Source organism: Pantherophis guttatus, chromosome 2 (assembly GCF_059756535.1).
Source record: "Pantherophis guttatus breed Tessera chromosome 2, ASM5975653v1, whole genome shotgun sequence".
Lineage (NCBI taxonomy): Eukaryota > Metazoa > Chordata > Lepidosauria > Squamata > Colubridae > Pantherophis > Pantherophis guttatus.
In genome coordinates this window covers 267217812-267238373 of record NC_142064.1, presented here as the reverse complement: position 1 = coordinate 267238373, position 20562 = coordinate 267217812, and the positions used below count along the sequence as shown (strand labels likewise).

Genomic DNA, 20562 nt, shown 5'->3' with positions numbered 1-20562 from the left:
ACTTTCTCCCACTATTAACAAAATATCAATTATAGTTGTGGAAAATTTGAACGTAACTTTCTCGGTTATTATACTGTTAAAACAGAAAAAGCAATTTTAAAGACTAAAGCAGAAAAAAGAAAACTCTGTATTCTTTATTTAAAAATCATATTATGGTCTACCCCCACCCACCCCAAATCAGACAATGGAAAGTAACCCTGGGAGGACGTAACAAGTTGGAAAGTTGGAAAAGGCTCTTTTGTATATGCTTAAATATAAGCTATTCAGACATTTTGGAAGTTGAAAAAATGTATCTGTGGTTAATTCCAAATGTTAAAGGTGAACATGGTTCCTGTAGTCTGCAATTTTTCCTCTGGAATATCTATGAACATGAAATTTTAGCTTTAGCCATTAATTCCTATACATTATCCCATAGTCCTTTTTTGATAAAATGTTGATGACACACCCTTGGAAAATAAGTAATGAGGATCAATGCTAATCTGGCTAATCTTTTGAGTCACCTATTTATATCATTAAAAAAACCATTAAAATTTAAAAAAACAAAAGTTGGGATATTTCGGACATGTGATGCGACATCCAGAAAAAGAGGGCACATTTCATTTAATCCTCCAGGGAAGGATTGAAGGCAAATGAGCTCCAGGCAGAAGAAGAACATCATGGCTTCAGAATCTAAGGGACTGGTTTGGACAAAATTCAGCAGCACTTTTTCGTGCGGCTATTGATAAAAATAGGATCGCCAACATGATCGCCAACGGCTTATGACGGATATGGCACAAGAAGAAGAAGATTTATATCATATCAAATGTTTCAAAAACTTCCCGTCCTTGTAATGGTAGTGAAAGTAGTTTGAAGCCATTTTTAAAAATGTATCTCTCCTTTCTGCAAGTCAGACAAGAAGAAAGAGCTGTAAAATGCCAGAACCAGTAAAGTTCTGAAAGGGAAACAATAATAAGAATATAATAAATAATACTAGAATATGATATACTGGTATACTAGATTCTGTAACCATTAGGTTCCTGTAATACATATATGCCTTTGCATTTGTATCATACATATTATTCCTTTCTATTTGTATCTCCTGTTACAAACATATTGTTATTAGGCCTCTGTAATGTATCTGCCATTTGACCTGAACTCATATCAATCTATCTAAAAGCATGGTAGTATCTCAGTTGAAACTACAGCCATCAACAAAGGGATAATTTACACCTCAGCCCTAATTTATGTTTGATCTGGATAAACTCCTGCTTTCCAGAGCCAGGGGGCCAAAGTGGCCAATTGAGTAAACAAAGAAATGCTCAAGGATGACTAATTGGGAAGTTTCTATTCCCCCTTGCAGGGCAACAAGGAATACACAAACCTAAATTAGGAGGCCAGAATTGGGTACTAAGCTGACGTCTCTTAGGGTATAAAAGGACGCCATACCTTTCCCAAGGTGTGGCTATTTCCTCGCATGCATTGTATCTGTATGTTCTGGATATAGTTCCAGCCAGTATTTTGTTTTTGGCCATAAATAAAATCTGCTTTTTTGCAAGCCTCGTCTTGAGTCTCTCTCTTTGGCATTCTGGTGACTCAAGTGTGTTTTGGGACCTTACATTTCTGGCGCCTGAAGTGGGACTTGAAGGCAAAGTTTCTTCAAGGTGGCCGCATTCAGCTTCCCACAAACTGAGCCGCTTTGAGGCTTGGTGGCCTTCATTGAAGGTAGACGGAAGAAACCAGCTTGGACCAGTACCGAAGTCAAGAGCGCTCCTGGAAAAATTTATCCAGTGACTTTGATCTGGTCATTTGCTGGCAGGCTCCCATTCTGCCTGCCCTGAATGCCTAACAAAGAGGCTTGCACTGTGGGGGGTTATGGAACTCAGCTCTTCTGGGCGAGTAGACTTTTTTTTTTCTCTTGGGAAGGGGAGTGTTGCTTTGTGAGTGTGTGAATGAGACGAGGGAAATTCCTCAGAGGTTTGGCCTCAAAGCGATGTGCGGAGATCCAATCTGCGTTTCTGATTATCCGAGAGGAGATCAGCCAGAGACGATCGCTTTGAAAGGAGTGTGACTGTTGGAATAAGAATCTGTAGTGCAGGAGAGGGCTCTGACCAAACTTTGGACCCGCAGGGGAGGTCTGGGAAATCTCTTAGGGAAAAAGAGAGGGTTTGGTTAGGCTTCGCACCGACGGAAAGGTGTGGGAAATCTCCTCAGGAAGAAAGAGAGTCTAGTCAGGCTTCGAGCTGACAGAAAGGAATCCCCTGGGAAAAATGGGCAACCATGCTGGTAGCCTGTTTGGAACAAATAACCTAGTAACAAGAATTGGGCCGTGTTCTCCATTTGGCTCTGTTAGCCCACTGGAACACGTTACAAACAAGTGAAAAAAGAAAACAAAAAAAAGAGTATAAAAAAAATGAATGAAAAAATGTGGCAGTAAAAGTTGTCTGTAAAAAGAAAAGTGGAGTTCAAACTTGCTCATGAGAGCCCTGGCTAAATGCAAACGATGTGTGAACATAGGTCTCTATACCTCTTATACATCTTGATCTTTAAAATGGGCCAGCGATTGCTGGGCGATCCAAGTTAGAATGAGAACACACAGAACACCCCCAGGGCAGAGGCACGTAGTAACAATCTAGTGCCTAAAGAGAGATCTATGGGTGGCAAAGAAATATTACAGTGTTATAAAGATCTTGATAATTTACCATTCTCGAAAGAGCCAGAGAAGTCTGACAGAACTAAGAATAAAGAAGAAATTGTTTATTGTTCTTCCCACCTGGGCTTTAGCAGGTAATAAAAAAAAATGTAAAACCTGCCTAAATGGGAAGACTCATATAATTTGACTTGATCAATTTGGTGTGATTTCTGTTACAAAATTCCTGGATATACATCTATAATAATAGCATGAAGAATTGATTGTGATATGTCTGGCCAGCCTGCAAATTAAGTAAACATCTTGGCTTGGAGCTGTGGGAAACGGAAAGTAGTTAGGACCCACAATCATATTTATGATTTAAACTGCTCTCTGAGTTTTCCCACTGCTTTAAGAATAAGCTATAGGTTGCCCAAGGAAATAAAATTAAAACAAAAAACAACCTCCACAGGTCTGGAAATGTTTGATGGTATGTGTGTGTATGTGTATGTATGTAATCATTTCCAAACCTGCAGGAAGGATGAGACCCTCTAACAACAGTACACAAAAAGTTATTTAGAAAATGGAGCTCATTGGCTTGTGAAAAAGCTCCCTGAAATAATTATGATTGGAGGAAGCATTAAATGAAATTTTTGTATGTGAAATTGGTTTATACAAAAAGTCTGATTGCAGTACAAATGTGAATGTGTGTGTGAGAGATGTCCCGAAGCTCATAAGGAGTGATAAGGCGAAGTGATCCTGAGACCTGTGAATGCCTGTGTGTTGAGGATGTGAGAGATAAATTTGTGGGAAATGTCTGTCAGTTGTTGAGGCTAGAGAGAAATCCTTTGTTGAAAGGATGCTGAGAGGCAAAAGGAGGTGAGAATTCTATGTAGTTTAAACATTTTTTCTCCCTATATTTCCCCTCCTGAAAAAGCTGGAAAATGCCAGAATCAGTAACCTTCATTATTACCATAGTAAAAATAAAAAAAGCAGAGACCTTATGGATAAGGAAGTGCACCCCTCATAATAATATTAATTAAAAAAAAACCCTTGAAATCTGTCTAGTGATACTTGAAAAATGCCACAAAGAATGGCTGGACTGGTGTACTATTGAAATTGGAAACTTAAATTTACATTGAGGAGGGAAGGGAAGCTGAGGAAGACAGATCGGTCGTAGAGATACAGAATGCACAAGAAGAACAATGGTAGTTTGTTAGAAACTACTATATGCGTGGAGACCTTGCAATTGAGCAAAAGTTGATAAAAGATGTTTATCTTACCTTTTTATTATTAAATTTATTGATTAATAAATTTATTCGCTACCCATCTCACAGTTTGAGGCAAGTCTGAGCATCTTGCCTTACCAAACTGTTCATAGCAATACTGACACTACCCATTTTTTCCTTGTCAAAAGTCTTGTTCTTACACAATGCATTTGTTAAAATGAAACATTTTCCATTGTACATTTTTCCCCTCATATCACCAACTCAAAGGGGGATGCCACACGTACGTCAGCAATATGGTGCTGGTGTCACTCAGCAGCCATCAAAGGGTAACAAGCAGGCATTTCCAAGAAGAGGAGATCACAGCAGCAGTTGCTAATAAACCTGGAGATCTTGTGATCAAAGCCACGATCCCTTTTCTCCTCAATTCAATATTCCTACAGCTCTTCACCAGGTTCATCTGCAAGGCGAAAAGCTTTTCATTTGAAATGTTACACTGCATTTTTTCACTGGGCCTCGGGCCTACTCCCCACAAGCCCATCACCTATTTCACAGGTAAATTTTCAAGATCTCATGGAAGCAGCCATCATTTTCAGTGCACCCACAATTCCTTAAGGTGGTCTGCATAGTGTTAAGGTAGCGAAACAGAGCAGTTTCTCCCTCTCCTGTTGTGGAATGAAAGGACCAAGCAACATTCCTAGGTCAGCCAGAGACAGTTTTATTGTGCAAGGTTCAGAGCCAGTTTTTACCTGAAGCTTTGAACAAAAGCTTATCTAGATCCGTTCCAGTCGGGCTTCAGGCCCGGGTACAGCACGGAGACGGCATTGGTCGCATTGGTTGATGATCTCTGGAGGGCTCGGGACAGGGGTTGCTCCTCTGTCCTGGTCCTATTAGACCTCTCAGCGGCTTTTGATACCAGCGACCATGGTATCATGCTGCACGGTTGGAAGGGTTGGGGGGCACTGTTTTACAGTGGTTCTCCTCCTTTCTCTCCGACCGGTCGCAGTCTGTGTTGACAGGGGGGCAGAGGTCGGCCCCGAGGCCCCTTGTATGTGGGGTGCCACAAGGATCGGTCCTCTCGCCCCTTCTGTTCAACATTTATGTGAAGCCGCTGGGTGAGATCATCCGTGGTTTTGGAGTGAAGTACCATCAGTACGCTGATGACACCCAGCTGTACATCTCCACCCCAGACCACCCCAATGATGCCCCCGAGGTGATGTCCCGGTGCTTGGAGGCCGTACGGATCTGGATGGGGAGGAACAGACTCAGGCTCAACCCATCCAAGACCGAGTGGCTGTGGTTTCCGACGTCCCGATATAGTCAGTTGGTGCCAACTCTGACTATTGGGGGCAAGTTGTTGGCCCCCACAGATGGGGTTCGCAACTTGGGCGTCCTCTTGGACTCACGGCTGTCTTTAGAAGAGCATATGGCGGCCGTGGCCAGGAGGACTTTTTATCAGGTTCACCTGATTCGCCAGTTGCGTCCCTTTCTGGATCGGGACTTGTTACGCACGGTCACTCACGCCCTTGTCACCTTACGCCTGGATTATTGCAATGCCCTCTACATGGGGCTCCCCTTGAGGAGCACCCGGAGGCTCCAACTGGTCCAGAATGCGGCCGCGCAGGTGGTGATGGGAGCAATGTGGCGCTCCCATATGACCCCCCTCCTCTGCGAGCTGCACTGGCTCCCAGTGGTCTTCCGGGTGCACTTCAAGGTTTTGGTTACCTTCTTTAGAGCGCTCCATGGCTCAGGACCAGGGTACTTACGAGACCGCCTTCTGCCACCAGTAGCCTCTCACCGACCAGTTCGCTCCCATAGAGAGGGGCTCCTCAGGGTGCCGTCAGCCAAACAATGTCGACTGGCGGCCCCCAGGGGGAGAGCCTTCTCTGTGGGGGCACCTGCCATCTGGAACGAGCTCCCCCCGGAGATACGGAGGATCCAAGACTTACGCATCTTCCGCCGCGCCCTAAAAACGTTTTTATTCCAACAGGCTGGTCTGACCTAACTCTCCCTGTTAAATTGGGTTTTAAATGTTTTTAGATAAATTGGATGTCTTAAATTTGTTTTTTGAGCCTAAATTATTTAATCTGTTTTTAATAGTCTTTTAACTTTTGTATGTCTTTGTATTTTATCTTGGCTGTTCACCGCCCTGAGTCCTTCGGGAGTAGGGCGGTATACAAATATGATTAAATAAAATAAAATAAATAAAATAAAGAGAAGAACCCTGATACAACTGGTTTTATACATTTCTAAGACAAAGGATTCAGTGAGATCATACATTTTCCATATATGTTTAGCATGAGATCATACATCCGATTTTCCCTATATGGTTACATACATTGGATGTGTTCATCTAATTACTTAAACCATTAATTTTAGTTTATAATATTATCTTAGCCACACAACTTTTCTTAAGTGCTTGTAGTTGTTAATGGGAGAGTTATTACTGTCCTTGGGTAAATTTATTGGATTAAGTAACTCTGTAACATATAGGTCTTTGTGTCATTCACAGTGAGGTCACTCAGATGTTTTCCATATGGCGGTCCTTTCGTGACATCTAGGTCTCAGAAGATATATTACCACTTAATGAGGTTTAACTGTTTGTTAATGTAATTTCCAACAAGCACTTTCCTCTCTTATAATAATGAGAATAGAGAGGTTCATGTATCTAAGCACGTCTTCCCCTTATAATAATGTGAAAAGAGAGGGTCCTCCAGAGCCCATATATCTGACTCTGTATGATTCCTTTTTTTATTCACATTATTTCTTTTATCTACATGATTCCCCACTTTGAAAATTTTTCCACGCAGAAACTTTCACGATTCCTTACATGTTCAACTCTTTAGTAAATATTATTCCATTCCTTTGGATAAACAAAGCTAACATATAATATCTAACAAAATATGACTAATCTAGGCAAGAGATAGGTATTTCTTGATCTTCACTCTATTAATCCTTGGAGGTACTCCCTCCAGTCTTTTCCAGACTCCATTTCTACATATGTATCTGTTTCAGAGTTTCTATCTTCAAGAAAGCGCTCTATCAAAACTAATTCCCTCTCAGTCTATATCTCTTTCATTGCTCTGATAGATAGCTGTTTCAGCACAGGGATTGCACAAGGAATAAAAGCTAGGCCTGCCACAGCCATATCAACAAGAATAACATTTGTTTAATCCAGCCGGATCCAGGCAACCAAGAAAACCAGCTGTCAGTTGTTTGTAACCTCTGACTTATCTTGGATGCCCTATCCTGCAATTCCTTGGCAATTTCTCTGACTGCACCTGATTTATTCATATAGAAACAAGAGTCTTCTCCCAGAAACACACACACACCTCCTCTCTCTGCGGTTAGGAGGTCTAAGGCACGTCGATTTTGTAGGACCAGTGCTGCCAATGAATCTATCTGGTCTTGGACTTCTACCAGGGTTCCAGCAATTTGGTTCAGGCTTTCTTGGAGTTCCTCTGATAATTGCTGAAACTGTATTACTGAGTGTGTTACCCCACCTATACCTGTTCCCACAGCAGTTCCTATTCCCATGATTACTAATAGAGGGACTAGGATTGGTACCCGTTTCTGAACATGCCCCATGAGAGGAACAGGGATGGTATGTTCTCCACTGACAACACCTATTTTAGGAAAAAGTTGTACTAGTGTGCATGTTCCGGTCCAATTTGTTGGCAAACATAAATACACATCCTTCCCGCAGAAGAAGAAAACTCCTTTTTCCCTTACACGTACGCCTATGTTCATGGAGAAAGCATGGGTCCGATGGTTCTTTTCATTAGTCCAGACCCTAGGGATGCCTTGGGGGAAGCAAGGGTTGGGAACCAGAGCAATAGGTGTCTTCGGGGGTGGGGGTGGAGGAGGCCTAGGAATGCCTTGGGGGAAGCAAGGATGGGAACCAGAGCAATAGGCGTCTTCGGGGGTGGGGGTGGAGGAGGCCTAGGGATGCCTTGGGGGAAGCAAGGGTGGGAACAAGAGCAATAGGTGTCTTGGGGGGGTGGGTGGAGGCGGCCTAGGGATGCCTGGGGGGAAGCAGGCAAGCCTGGGCCTGGGCTAAGCCTCCGAGAGTTTTCCCGAACGCTGAGGTAGCCAGTGTCCTATTTAGCAATTTGCACATTCATTTAATAGCTGCATAACAGACAGCATGGGATGGGGTTAGTTAACCAAAGTACTGACGCCATTGCTAAATGAATCCATAATAGTTAGTTCTCATCACAGTTGTATCTCGAGGATTCCTTGTATGCTGGCTGGGAAATTTTGAGGTTCAAAATCTGGAGTTCACCAAGATAGAAGGCTGAAACTCCACATGTCGGAATTCCATAATCAAAATACAAAAAACACCACCCAAAGGCCTGTTTGCAGAAATTCCACGACTTCTGCAAATGCAAACATCCAAAAAGTACTGCTGATAATCAGAAACAGGTAGTTAGCCTTTATCAAACTAATATTTTCTATTTTTCTCTCTCCACCTCCTGAGATCTCTTGACTAAAAAGAATCAGGCCAAAATTTAAATAATCAATTTCTCATCTATACTCCGAATGGGAGAACAGAAATGAATTTCAAGCTTTCTCTAAACTGTTCAATATTTCCCTCATGTGCATTTTTTGTGAGCAATCAGAGGTGATTTATGCCTAAAGCATTGTTCACAAGATGAACATTGAAAAGGTTTCTCTCCTGTGTGTAAAGATTAGACGAAATACTGAAATCTTTCCCACAATCCAGACACTCGTATGGTTTTCTTCTGTGTGAGTCCTCTGGTGTATCAGCAGGTGGGAATTGACACTGAAACCTTTCCTACAATCAGGACATTAAAAGGGTTTCTCTCCTGTGTGAGTTCTCTGGTGTATCAGCAGGTGGGAATTGACCCTGAAAGCTTTCCCACACTCAGGACATTCAAAAGGTTTCTCTCCTGTGTGAGTTCTCTGGTGTTTCACCAGGCTGGAATTGACACTGAAACCTTTCCCACAATCAGGACATTCAAAGGGCTTCTCTCCTGTGTGAGTTCTCTGGTGTATCAGCAGGTGGGAATTGACCCTGAAAGCTTTCCCACAATCAGGACATTCAAAGGGTTTCTCTCCTGTGTGAGTTCTCTGGTGTATCAGCAGGCTGGAATTGACCCTGAAAGCTTTCCCACAATCAGGACATTCAAAGGGTTTCTCTCCTGTGTGAGTTCTCTGGTGTTTCACCAGACTGGAATTGACACTGAAACCTTTCCCACAATCAGGACATTCAAAGGGCTTCTCTCCTGTGTGAGTTCTCTGGTGTATCAGCAGGTGGGAATTGACCCTGAAAACTTTCCCACAATCAGGACATTCAAAGGGCTTCTCTCCTGTGTGAGTTCTCTGGTGTATCAGCAGGTTGGAATTGACACTGAAACCTTTCCCACAATCAGGACATTCAAAGGGTTTCTCTCCTGTGTGAGTTCTCTGGTGTATCACCAGGTAGGAATTCTGACTGAAAGTTTTCCCACACTCAGGACATTCAAAGGGTTTCTCTCCTGTGTGAGTTCTCTGGTGTATCACCAGGCTGGAATTGACACTGAAACATTTCCCACAATCAGGACATTCAAAGGGTTTCTCTCCTGTGTGAATCCTCTGGTGTTTCACCAGGTTGGAATTCAGACTGAAACATTTCCCACACTGAAGACATTCAAACTGTTTCTCTCCTGTGTGAGTGCTCTGGTGTATCAGCAGGCTGGAATTTTGACTGAAGCTTTTCCCACATTCAGGACATTCAAAGGGTTTCTCTCCTGTGTGAGTCCTCTGGTGTTTCACCAGGCTGGAATTTTGACTGAAGCTTTTCCCACATTCAGGACATTCAAAGGGTTTCTCTCCTGTGTGAGTCCTCTGGTGTTTCACCAGGCTGGAATTTTGACTGAAGCTTTTCCCACATTCAGGACATTCAAAAGGTTTCTCTCCTGTGTGAGTCCTCTGGTGTTTCACCAGGCTGCAACTGAGAGTGAAGCTTTTCCCACAATCAGGACATTCAAAGGATTTCTCTCCTGTGTGAGTCCTCTGGTGTTTCACCAGGTTGGAATTCAGACTGAAACGTTTCCCACAATGAGGACATTCAAACTGTTTCTCTCCTGTGTGAGTCCTCTGGTGTCTCAGCAGGCTGGAATTTTGACTGAAGCTTTTCCCACAGTCAGGACATTCAAAGGGTTTCTCTCCTGTGTGAGTCCTCTGGTGTTTCACCAGGTTGGAATTCAGACTGAAACGTTTCCCACAATGAAGACATTCAAACTGTTTCTCTCCTGTGTGAGTCCTCTGGTGTCTCAGCAGGCTGGAATTTTGACTGAAGCTTTTCCCACAGTCAGGACATTCAAAGGGTTTCTCTCCTGTGTGAGTCCTCTGGTGTATCACCAGGCTGGAATTGAGACTGAAGCTTTTCCCACAATGAAGACATTCAAACTGTTTCTCTCCTGTGTGAGTCCTCTGGTGTATCAGCAGGCTGGAATTTTGACTGAAGCTTTTCCCACATTCAGGACATTCAAAGGGTTTCTCTCCTGTGTGAGTCCTCTGGTGTATCAGCAGGTTGGAATTTGCTCTGAAACGTTTCCCACAATCTGGACACTCATATGGTTTCTCCCTGGTGTGAGTCCTCTGATGTATCACAAAGTTGCCATGCTTGCAAAAGCATTTACCACATTGGGAGCAGTTGTAGGGCATCTCTACTATGAGGATCCTTCTATGAATTGCAAGGGAGCTATTCTGACTAAAGTTTTGCCACATTCAGAGTATTTATATGGCTTTTGTTCAGTGTAGATCCTCTTGTGATTTGAACTCTTTACTTTTCCCACAATAGGCACATCTATGGAGCTTTTCCATCACTGACATTCTTGAGGAGGTCAAAAATATGTGTGATTCCTTATTTTGTTGGTGCCTGCATTACTGGCTGCCATATGTGACTATCCAATTGACATTTTCTTCCACACTGGCTTCCAGGTATTTTCCTCTTTTTCTGAACGAAAAATGATCTCCTTTGACCTTTTCGAGTAACGTATTCTTAAATTCTATATAATCTACTTTTTCCAGCTGCAAATCTCTTCATGATTTTCTCTTTTCTGTCTCTTAGCTGCTGATGAAGTAGATGAATTCTGCAGCTTTCTGAAGGAAATAGAAAATATTTTTTATTTCTGCTTCAATTTGCTTTGCTTTTCAATGTTCCTTGTTATTCTCAGTTGTCCAGTGTGCTTATGTTGGCATCATCTTTGTCTGTTAGATTCAAAAGAAAGTGTAAGTTTTATTGTTTATGAAAGGGTTGCAGAAGATGTGAAAAAAAAGAAGTACAGGTAATCCTTTAGGTACGACAGGCCATTCAACGACTGTTTGAAGTTACAACACTCCCCCAAATGCTAAATACGAATCTGCTCCAAAGTTGAATTTTTGCAGCGCCTCCCACCCCGGGAGTCCTTGACTTCTTCACTGCAGAGATGCTGCAGCATACCCACCCACCTATTTTTTTTAAAATTTGATTTATATGCCACCCTTCTCCGGAGACTCAGGGCGGCTTACAATGCATTAAGCAATAGCCTTCATACTTTTGTATATTTATACAAAGTCAGCTTATTGCCCCCACAAACTGGGTCCTCATTTTACCTACCTTAGAAAGGATGGAAAGCTGAGTCAACCTTGAGCCTGGTGAGATTTGAGCTTACAGTAATTGCAGACAGCTGGTGTTAATCACAATGCTTTTAGTCTGCTGAGCCACCAGGCCCTGGCAAGATGGAATTTCCCTTCCATCTTGCCCAGTCAGTCCTCACAATCCCCAGACCCCAGTATGTTGGCCTGCTTTGCAATATACTATGCATTCCTCCCCAACCCCACTCCCCCATCACCATTCACTTAGGAAATTTCTGATGAGCTCAGGAAGTCAGCTGGGCCACGTGGCATAATCAAGAAGAAGAAATATAACCTCTTTTGTTTCCATGGCAATCCTTTCACTCCAGGCAGCATAAAACGTTAGTGATTTACCCTGGCTGAGGAGAAAAGGATTGCCATGGAAGCAAAAGAGATGAGATTTCTTCTTTGCTCTACCAGCACAACACTAATGTAAAGCTAGTGCTAGCAGGGCTAAGAAGAAATCATGCCTTTTTTGCTTCCGTTGTAATCCTTTTCTTTCCAGTTAGCATAAACTACTACGATTTCTTCTTAGCTACACCGGCACTAGTTTTATGCTGGTGAAGAGATCTAAGAAGATTTTGTCGTCATTTACACTGGCTGGGGAGGAAAGGATTGTCATTGAAACAAGAGATCAGATGTCTTTTTTGCTTTATCAGCGCTAGCTTTACACTAGTCTTACGCTGGTAGAGCAAAGAAGAAATCCCATCTCAAGGTTTGCAATAACAAACCCCAATTGAAATGCTGTGGTGGGACCTCTTGAGAGGTGGGCATAAACAAATGCCCACAAACCTCAATGAACTGAAACAATGTTGTAAAGAAGAGTGGGCCAAAATTCCTCTGCAACAATGAAGGAGACTGTTTTTGGTCATACAGAAAACAATTCCTTGAAGTTATTGCTGCTAAAGGTGGCTCTATGAGATATTGAATCATAAGGTGTTAGTTTTCACACGTGGCTCCTCCATTTTGGCTTTCCTTTTGTAAAATACATGGTGACCAGTGGTGGGTTGCTACCGGTTCAGCTGAACCGGTAGTAGCGGTGGCAGGAGGCTTCGCCCACTCGCCCAAACCTCATCAAATATGCTCTGTGCATACGCAGAAGTGGTGAGTGTGCATGAACCGTTAGCAAAGGTAAGTGAAACCCACCGATGGTTACGTGATGTAATATGTCATGTGTTGTTGTTCATCTGAAGTTGTATTCACCTATTTTTAAGAGTGTACAGACGAGATGATTTTTAATATGTCTGATACATAAAACCATACAATTCAAAGAGGGTGTACTTTGCTTTTCACATGAAAGCATATCTAGAAGCACTGGGGATAGATTATCCAACTGCAATTATCCAACTGCAGAGAGAATTACATTTACACCTACAAATGTATATATGTGAAAAATCCATGTTTTCAGCCTGAAAAATGTCCCAAAATGGTTACAATTAAACCTTCTCAGCTAAATTTAGAGATGTGGGGGCTTTAACTGATGAAATGATGCCTAAAGCCTCTGCAAAATTTAAAACACCAGTTATACCGATGGAAGTCCTCAGCTCCAGATTAGAAAATACTGTCCTCCTGTGCACAATTCCTCTGGTGACATCCCCTTTCAAGGAGTCCTCACATTTGGGACTGGGATCTGTGTCACTAAGCAGCCCGATCATGAAGCATGATGTCACATAACTGCCAACTTACATCTGTTCCTCTGGAGTTGTTAAGCAAACCACTGTGGGTTGTTAAAGGCAGTTTCACATGACTGTCACTTGCAATTTCTTGCCGTCATCATCCTCACTAACTTTGCCTATGAGAAACAAGCTGGGATGGTCAAAAATGGGGATCATGATGGTGGGATGTTGTGACCATCATAAATGTGCATCGGTTGGCAGCATCCAAACCAAATAGCCCAACTTGCTTCTGGCCTCTCCTCCAACTTGCCCTCAACTCACCTTCCAGCTGATGCTTCAACTTTTGGAAGAGCACAAAAGCCGCTCTGCAAGCCACCTTCCACCCATGAGGGATCCGGTACAGGAAGTTCCTCTGTGCTTCTCTTCTTACTCAATCCTTTCTAGCAATACAGTACTTGATGGTTTTAACTCCTTTAAGGATCAACCACAGATGCAGCTACTGTATTGACGGCTTTGTAGGCGCAGAAGTGACCGCCATCTCCTGACTGGAGGCGAAAAAACACGCTTGTCCCGTCTCTGCTTAAGGCGTTTGCAAGATGTTGTCACTGATTATATGCTATCAAGTTGTTTTAGACTCCCAGCAACCTATCTTTGCAACAGAGCCAAGTAAAAGAGTGAAATGTGAAGCTACTTAAGCTTCTGGAGATTAGCTACATGCTGAGCCCTAAATGTTCATGAAGTTCTTACAGAATTACAGAGTAAGAGTTGGAAGGGACCAACTCTCCAAGCAGGAGAACCTATATCATTCCAGTCAAATGGGTCTCCTCTTTTTGTCCTACTTTCAGGCACTTTGGGGAATAGATTGACCCCCTTTTCTGCGTCAGCCCCTCAACTATTGAAGGACTGCTATCATGTCACCCTTAGCCGTTCTCTGCATTAAATTACACATACCCAGTTCCTGGACCCGCTCATCGGATATTTTAGCCTCCGGTCCCCTCTATCTTTCTTGCTCTTTTCTGCGCACGATGTCTCAAAATCTTTTTTATATCACGGTGACTAAAACTGGATGCAATATTGCAAACGTGGCCTTACTAAGGTTTTATAAAGTGATACTAATACTTCACGTGATCTTGAGTCTATTCCTCTGTTACTGCAGCCCACCACTGCCTTGGCTCTATTAACAGCTGCCACACAACTGCTGGCTCACATTGAAGTGATTGTCCACTCGGATTCCAGGATCCCTCTTGCAATTACTGCTATTGAGAATATTGCTGTTCTATAGCTGTGCAGATGGTAGACACAGAACTGCGACAACACCAAGCCTGTGACTTACAGATAGTCCTCGTCTTACGACCAGCCATTTAGCCATTTATGACCCAGATTTGAACTTCTGAGGACTGGGGGGGAGGGGCTCCACCCAGGGTCACAGGACATTTCGGGTGCTTGGCAACCAGCCTGCAGTTGTGGCCTTTCATAGCATCCTGCAGTCACATGACCATGATTTACATTTTTGCCAGAAACCCATGCTTACATCCCTAGTGAACAATGGGTTTGCTTAATGATTGTAGCATTCACTTAACAACTGCCGTGTTTGAATGAAATTGAATCAACTGGGTAGGGAATCTATGAGTCACCAGAAAAAGGGGAATGCAGAAGTAAACTCAAGTGTCCCACTGACCACTCAGTAACAGTAACAGAGTTGGAAGGGACCCTGGAGGTCATCTGGACAGTTTGCCTTCAGAAGTTGTGGGAGCTTCATCACTGGAAGCTTTCAAGGAGAGACTGGATTGCCATCCATCGGAAATGATACAGGCTCTCCTGTATGAGCAGGGGGTTGGACTAAGAGTAACAGAGTTGGAAGGGACCTTGGAGGCTATCTAGTCCAACCCCCTGCTCCGGCTAAATGACCAGATGACCTCCAAGGTCCTTTCCAACTCCTGTTATTCTGTTAATCCGAGGCTTTGGTGAACTTGACAATAGAGTCACGATTCATCGAAGGAAGAGACGCCGCTTGCAACTCAATAGCCCCGATGCTCTTTTTGTCATTTTGTCCCTCCCGCCCGTGACGCCTCCGCGCCCTCCTTTTATGCCTTTCCCCGCACCTGGATTGCGGAGCTGTGTGCTATGCTTGAACATGGAGGCTCAATTTTCTATAGGAAGGGAGAGCTCTGCAAGGACCAACTGTTGTATCCTCTCCTTTACCAGGAGAGCGTTAAATAGGTGCAGTTTCTTTTTAAAAAAAGAAATTATTTACTCGAGGATAATTTCCCTTTAACTCCCCCCCCACTCCCCCTTCCTGGATTTCTTATTCTCTGATCTGATCTTTTTCTGAAAGTTTCAAATTTAACTTACTCTTTCCGAACTGTTGAGATTCGCCCAGCAAAATTCAAGAACGGCAACACCAAACTCAAAGTTTTCTCCAAAGGAGCTCCAGGAAAAGGAATTCAGTAAGAGGAGTCTACATTTCTGGATCTACTCTAGCTGCTGAACTTTCTGCTTTTAACCCGTTCAGCTTCTTGGAAAGTTTGACCAACCTGATTGTGAAATGATCTCCCAACCAACCCTGCTTCCTTCTGCAGAATTCATTTTACAGCCCAGATTTAAAGAAACACGGAACAAAAAATGTATTTGCAATCACGATTCCATTTTGGAACAAGTTCTCTTTAGTTAGCCTTTGTTATAACTGTAAACCCAAAAAAGTCTTCAGAACTGGTCCTAAACTGGTTTTGAGAACGTCTGTTAAACTGGGTCCAGGTGCAAAGGACTTTCCAGCAGTATGCATGACAATAAATACAGGTAGACCTCGACTTACAACAGCTCATTTAGTGACCATTGAAAGTTACAACAGCACTGGAAAAAGTGACTTATGACCGTTTTTCACCGTTAGGACCTTTGCAGCATCTCCATGGTCATGTGATTAAAATTCAGACCCTTGGCAACTGACTCCTATTTATGACTGTTGCTGTGTCCAGGGGTCATGTGATCTCCATTTTGCAACCTTCTGACAGGTAAAGTGAATGGAAAAGCCGAATTCACTTAAGAACCACACCTCAGCCTACAGTCATATTGGCCACAAGGCCACAGAAGCATTTTCGGACAACATTGGCTCCCTCGGCTAAGAAACGGAGATGAGCATCGTCCCCTAGAGTCAGAAATGACTGAACAGGGAAAACCTTTACCTTTATCATTAGTAAAGTGCAATTCAGGTAGTCCTCAACTTACAACAGTTCATTTAGTGAATGTTTGAAGTTACAACTGCACTGAAAAAGTGACTTACCACCGTTTTTCACCCTTACAACCATTACAGCATCCCCATGGTCATGTGATCGAAATTCAGATCTTGGCGACTGACTCATATTTATGATGGTTGCAGTGTCCTGGAGTCATGTGATCCCCTTTTGTACCCTTCTCAAAGGCAAAGTCACTTAGCAACAGAAATGTTGGACTCAGTTGTGGTCGTAAGTTGAGGACTAGCTGTATCACATGACTTAGGCAATTTCAATAGTCCTTGCTGCTGTCATTAAGCAAGGACTTCACTGCAACTCCCTGCTGGCGTCTAATAAGCAAAGTCAACAAGTAAGTCTCAGGAAGTCACAAGTCCGACAAGGGGCAATTGGCAAACAGGCTGGCAAGTAGATAAGTGGCTATTGTTCTGCGAGCATGGCAGAGCCGGAGTGATTGCTGCCGGCTGTAGGAGTGTCCACCAGCGTCTGCTGTGGTACCACCAGCACATGGCTAGGCAGGTAGATGTGCAATATGGAGTGAGGGCAGAGCAGAGGGCAGATATCCCACCCCCAGTCCTTCTTTTCTCTAGACGAGCCAAACCCAAATCCTGCAACCATTCTTCACTCGTACGTTTTAGTCTCCACAGGCCTTTAATCATCTTAGTTGCTCTTCTTTGCACTTTTTCCAAAGTCTCAACATCTTTTTTGTAACGTGGTGACCAAAACTGGATGCTGTATTGCAGGTGTGGCCTTAATTAGGCTTTATAAAGTGGTACTAATTCTTCATCTGATTTTGATTCTATGCCTCTGTATATACCACCAAGGATTGTATTAGCTTTTTTGGCTGCTGCCACACACTACTGGGTCATATTAGGGTACTAAATAAGTAATCAACATAAATCATAAGATACAAACAACAAAGTTCTAGTCATAAGATGCTAAGGGAATAGATCATAGGAAAGATGAGAAGGATAATAATAATACAGACCTTCTATGTGATTTGACATCCGAGGGCATAAGAGAGTGTTGTGGGAATGAATTGTTTACCAGAGTGATGGCATGGGGGAAATTCTGTCCTTGTGTCTAGTTGTTTTGTCGTATGAACGGATTGCCATATGTTGGATTGCAATGAGGTGTTCAGGGGATTCTGGGATGGTTGGAACTTTGAGGACTGGTCATAAATTTCTTTCATTCAGTGCCACCAGGGGTCATTAACTAAGCACTACCTCCATGTACTGCCTATTCTAAGTTATCCTAAATTTAGGCACTACTTTCACATCATCACAGCCACAGAGTGGCTTTTTTCCTTGGGACTACTACCCATAAGCCCTTCACCCATCACAGAGGGAGGCAGCCGCCATTTTCAGTGCACCTACAATTCATTAATGCGGTCTGCAGGGTTAAGGTGCAGTTTCTCCCTCTCCCACATAACAATGTCTCAGAAGCATCCGCCACTTTGTCCCTGAGGCAGTCCTGGCAAAATGGCAGCCACTTCCACAATTCCACCACATGGCCCAGGGATGAATAACAGGCAACTGCAAATAATGGCTGCTTCCATGACACAGTCATGCAGTCCTACCCTCCTTCCCCAACATAAGGTTCAGAGATCTTTAAACGACCCAGAGGAGGAGGCTATGATGCGTGGTGGGTCGGACTGAGACCTAAGGACTACAGGGACCCTGTTTTAGGAAGGAGAGGCCAAAGAGATGGGTTATGGGAGGCGTTTGGAAGGAAAGCCTGGGCCTGCGCTAGGCCTCTAAGACCTTCCCCCAACCCTGAGGTAGCCAGGGTTCCACTTAACAACTTGCACCTTCATTTAACGGCTGCATCAGAGAGAGTGGGGGGAAATTAAGCAAAGCAGTCTCGCTTAACGGCCTTTGCAAGGTGTAATTGGTAGGCCCCGTGACAGTTTTATCTTGAGAACTAATTGTACATTGGCTGGGAAATTCTGAGGTTCAAAATCTGGAGCAGGGGTGCTATTCAGCAGGTTCTGACAGTTTCTGGAGAACCCGTAGCGGAAATTTTGAGCAGTTCGGAGAACCGGCAAATACCACTTCCGGATGGCCCCAGAGTGGGGTGGGAATGGGGATTTTGCAATATCTTTCCCCCAGGAGTGGGGAGGGAATGGAGATTTTAATTTAATTTAATTTAATTAATCATATTTCTATGCCGCCCAACTCCCAAGGGACTCTGGGAGGTTTAGAACAGAAATAATACAAACAGTGACATAATTTTTTTAAAAAAAAACATTATAAAAGCATTTTTAAAACATTAAAAACACATGTACACCATCCATGGCCGGATCTTGCAAGATTGAACAGCAAGAGTTCAAAACAGCAAGCATTTTGCAGTATCCTTCCCCTGGAGTAGGGTGGGAATGGAGATTTTGCAGTATCGTTTCCCTGCCACACCCACCAGGCCACGCCCACCAAGCCACACCCACAGAACTGGTAGTAAAAAAATTGGATTTCACCACTGATCTGGAGTTCACCAAGATAGAAGGCTGAAACTCCACATGTGGAATTCCATAATCAATATACAAAAATACTACCTTCTTAGAAATGCATTACTGTTAGTATGAGGGGAAATTAAGGAAAGACCTTATATGAAAATACCAGTCTGGCTCTCCACGATGGAGGCACTGATACATCCGAATGTGATTAACATGGAAAAAATTGTAAGGTATAAGGACATTTTAATTATAAAGGGGAACTTAAATCTAAACAAGAACTGACTAATCAAGGGATTGATTTAGCATGGTGGCCACATGTGCAAATACAATCAAGATATGAGAAAGATGCAAGAAATGTATGGTTTCTATAAAGAGCCAGCAGAACTGAACCAGCTATTACTAGGAACAGGCGAAAAATCAATTTTAAAAATGTATAGCTACTTACTGAATATTAAAATGGATGAAGAGCAAGTGAAAGAAACAATGATAAGATGGGCTAAAACTTCGGTTATTCAATAGAATTAAATAAATGGCAGATATTGTGGGATAGAAATTGTAAACTAACAATGTTGTTGGAAGAAATGTCCATCTGGGTTCAGTTCCAAGTGGGAGAAAAACACTGAAAACATGGATGCTGTTTGGAAAGATGGTTTAATGGTGGACAGGACCACATGGTTTGAGGTCCTGGGCAATTGAGCACATGGGTGAGAGAGAGAGAGAGATTTATACCCTCTCTTGGGTTTTGAACTTGCTTCCTTTTCCAGTGAAAGAAATGTATCCTATTGGTTGTCAGACTTCCTGAGGGTGGGGGTCTTAGCTAATTTTGTAGGCTGTCTGTGTCCCAGGCTTGGTTGAATCTTGTTGGGTGATGATGTAATGAAGAGGATTGTGTTCTGAAAGGGTGTTGGGAAATTCCTATTACGGCTTAATGGCCTGGTTTGGATCTTGTGTGATGGCTACTACTATCACCCTGGAGGTGAAGGTCTTTTGTTTTGTAGATAAGCTGGCCCAGTCTTTGGTCTTGTAGATAGGTTGGCTTGGCACTAAAATAACTGGACGCTGGAAGATGAGCCCCTTAGGTTGGAAGGTGTCCAATATGCTACTGGGGAAGAGCAGAGGGCGAGTACTAGTAGCACCAGAAAGAGTAAAGCAACTGGGCCAAAGCCGAAAGGATGTTCAGCTGTGGATGTATCTGGGGGTGAAAGGAAAGTCTGATGCTGTAAAGATGTATCATGCTGCACCGGCTGGAAGAGTTGGGGGTGGGAGGCACTGTGTTGCGGTGGTTCTCCTCCTTTCTCTCCGACCGGTCGCAGTTTGTGTTGGCAGGGGGGCAGAGGTCGACCTTGAGGCCTCTCATTTGTGGAGTGCCGCAGGGATCGGTCCTCTCGCCCCTTCTCTTCAACATTTATGTGAAGCCGCTGGGCGAGATCATCCGTGGCTTTGGGGTGAGATACCACCAGTACGCTGATGACACCCAGCTGTACATCTCCACCCCAGGCCACCCCAACGATGCCCCTGAATTGATGTCCCAGTGCCTGGAGGCTGTGCGGATCTGGATAGGGAGGAACAGGCTCAGGCTCAACCCTTCCAAGACTGAGTGGCTGTGGCTCCCGGCATCCCGATATAGTCAGTTGACTCCATCACTGACTATTGGGGGCGAGTCCTCGGCCCCCACAGAAAGGGCTCGCAATCTGGGAGTCCTCCTGGATATGCAGCTGTCCTTGGAGGAACATCTGATGGCTGTAACCAGGGGGACCTTTTATAAGGTTCGCCTGGTGCGCCAGTTGTGCCCCTTTCTGGATCGAGACACCCTACG

General features: G+C 43.6%; 1 protein-coding gene across 2 annotated transcripts; it reads right to left on the bottom strand.

Moving 5' to 3' along the window:
* Positions 1-6054: 6054 nt before the first annotated feature.
* Positions 6055-15629, bottom strand: LOC148115805 (uncharacterized). Of its 2 annotated transcripts, none has more exons than XM_087884277.1 (2): positions 15423-15629; positions 6055-11049 (listed from the first exon to the last, which is right to left on the bottom strand). In XM_087884277.1, exon 2 carries the CDS (start codon positions 10564-10566, stop codon positions 8644-8646), a length of 1923 nt encoding a protein of 640 aa, XP_087740403.1. In that variant the 5' UTR covers positions 10567-11049; positions 15423-15629; the 3' UTR covers positions 6055-8643. The 2 variants fall into 2 exon arrangements, with proteins under 2 accessions (XP_087740403.1, XP_087740402.1); XM_087884276.1 differs by lacking the exon at positions 15423-15629 and adding an exon at positions 13392-14369.
* Positions 15630-20562: the final 4933 nt, after the last annotated feature.

What these genes read in the sequence shown, in the direction of transcription:
- LOC148115805 (XM_087884277.1), bottom strand. Translation starts at nt 10,566, where the DNA reads ATGTGGCAAAACTTTAGTCAGAATAGCTCCCTTGCAATTCATAGAAGG.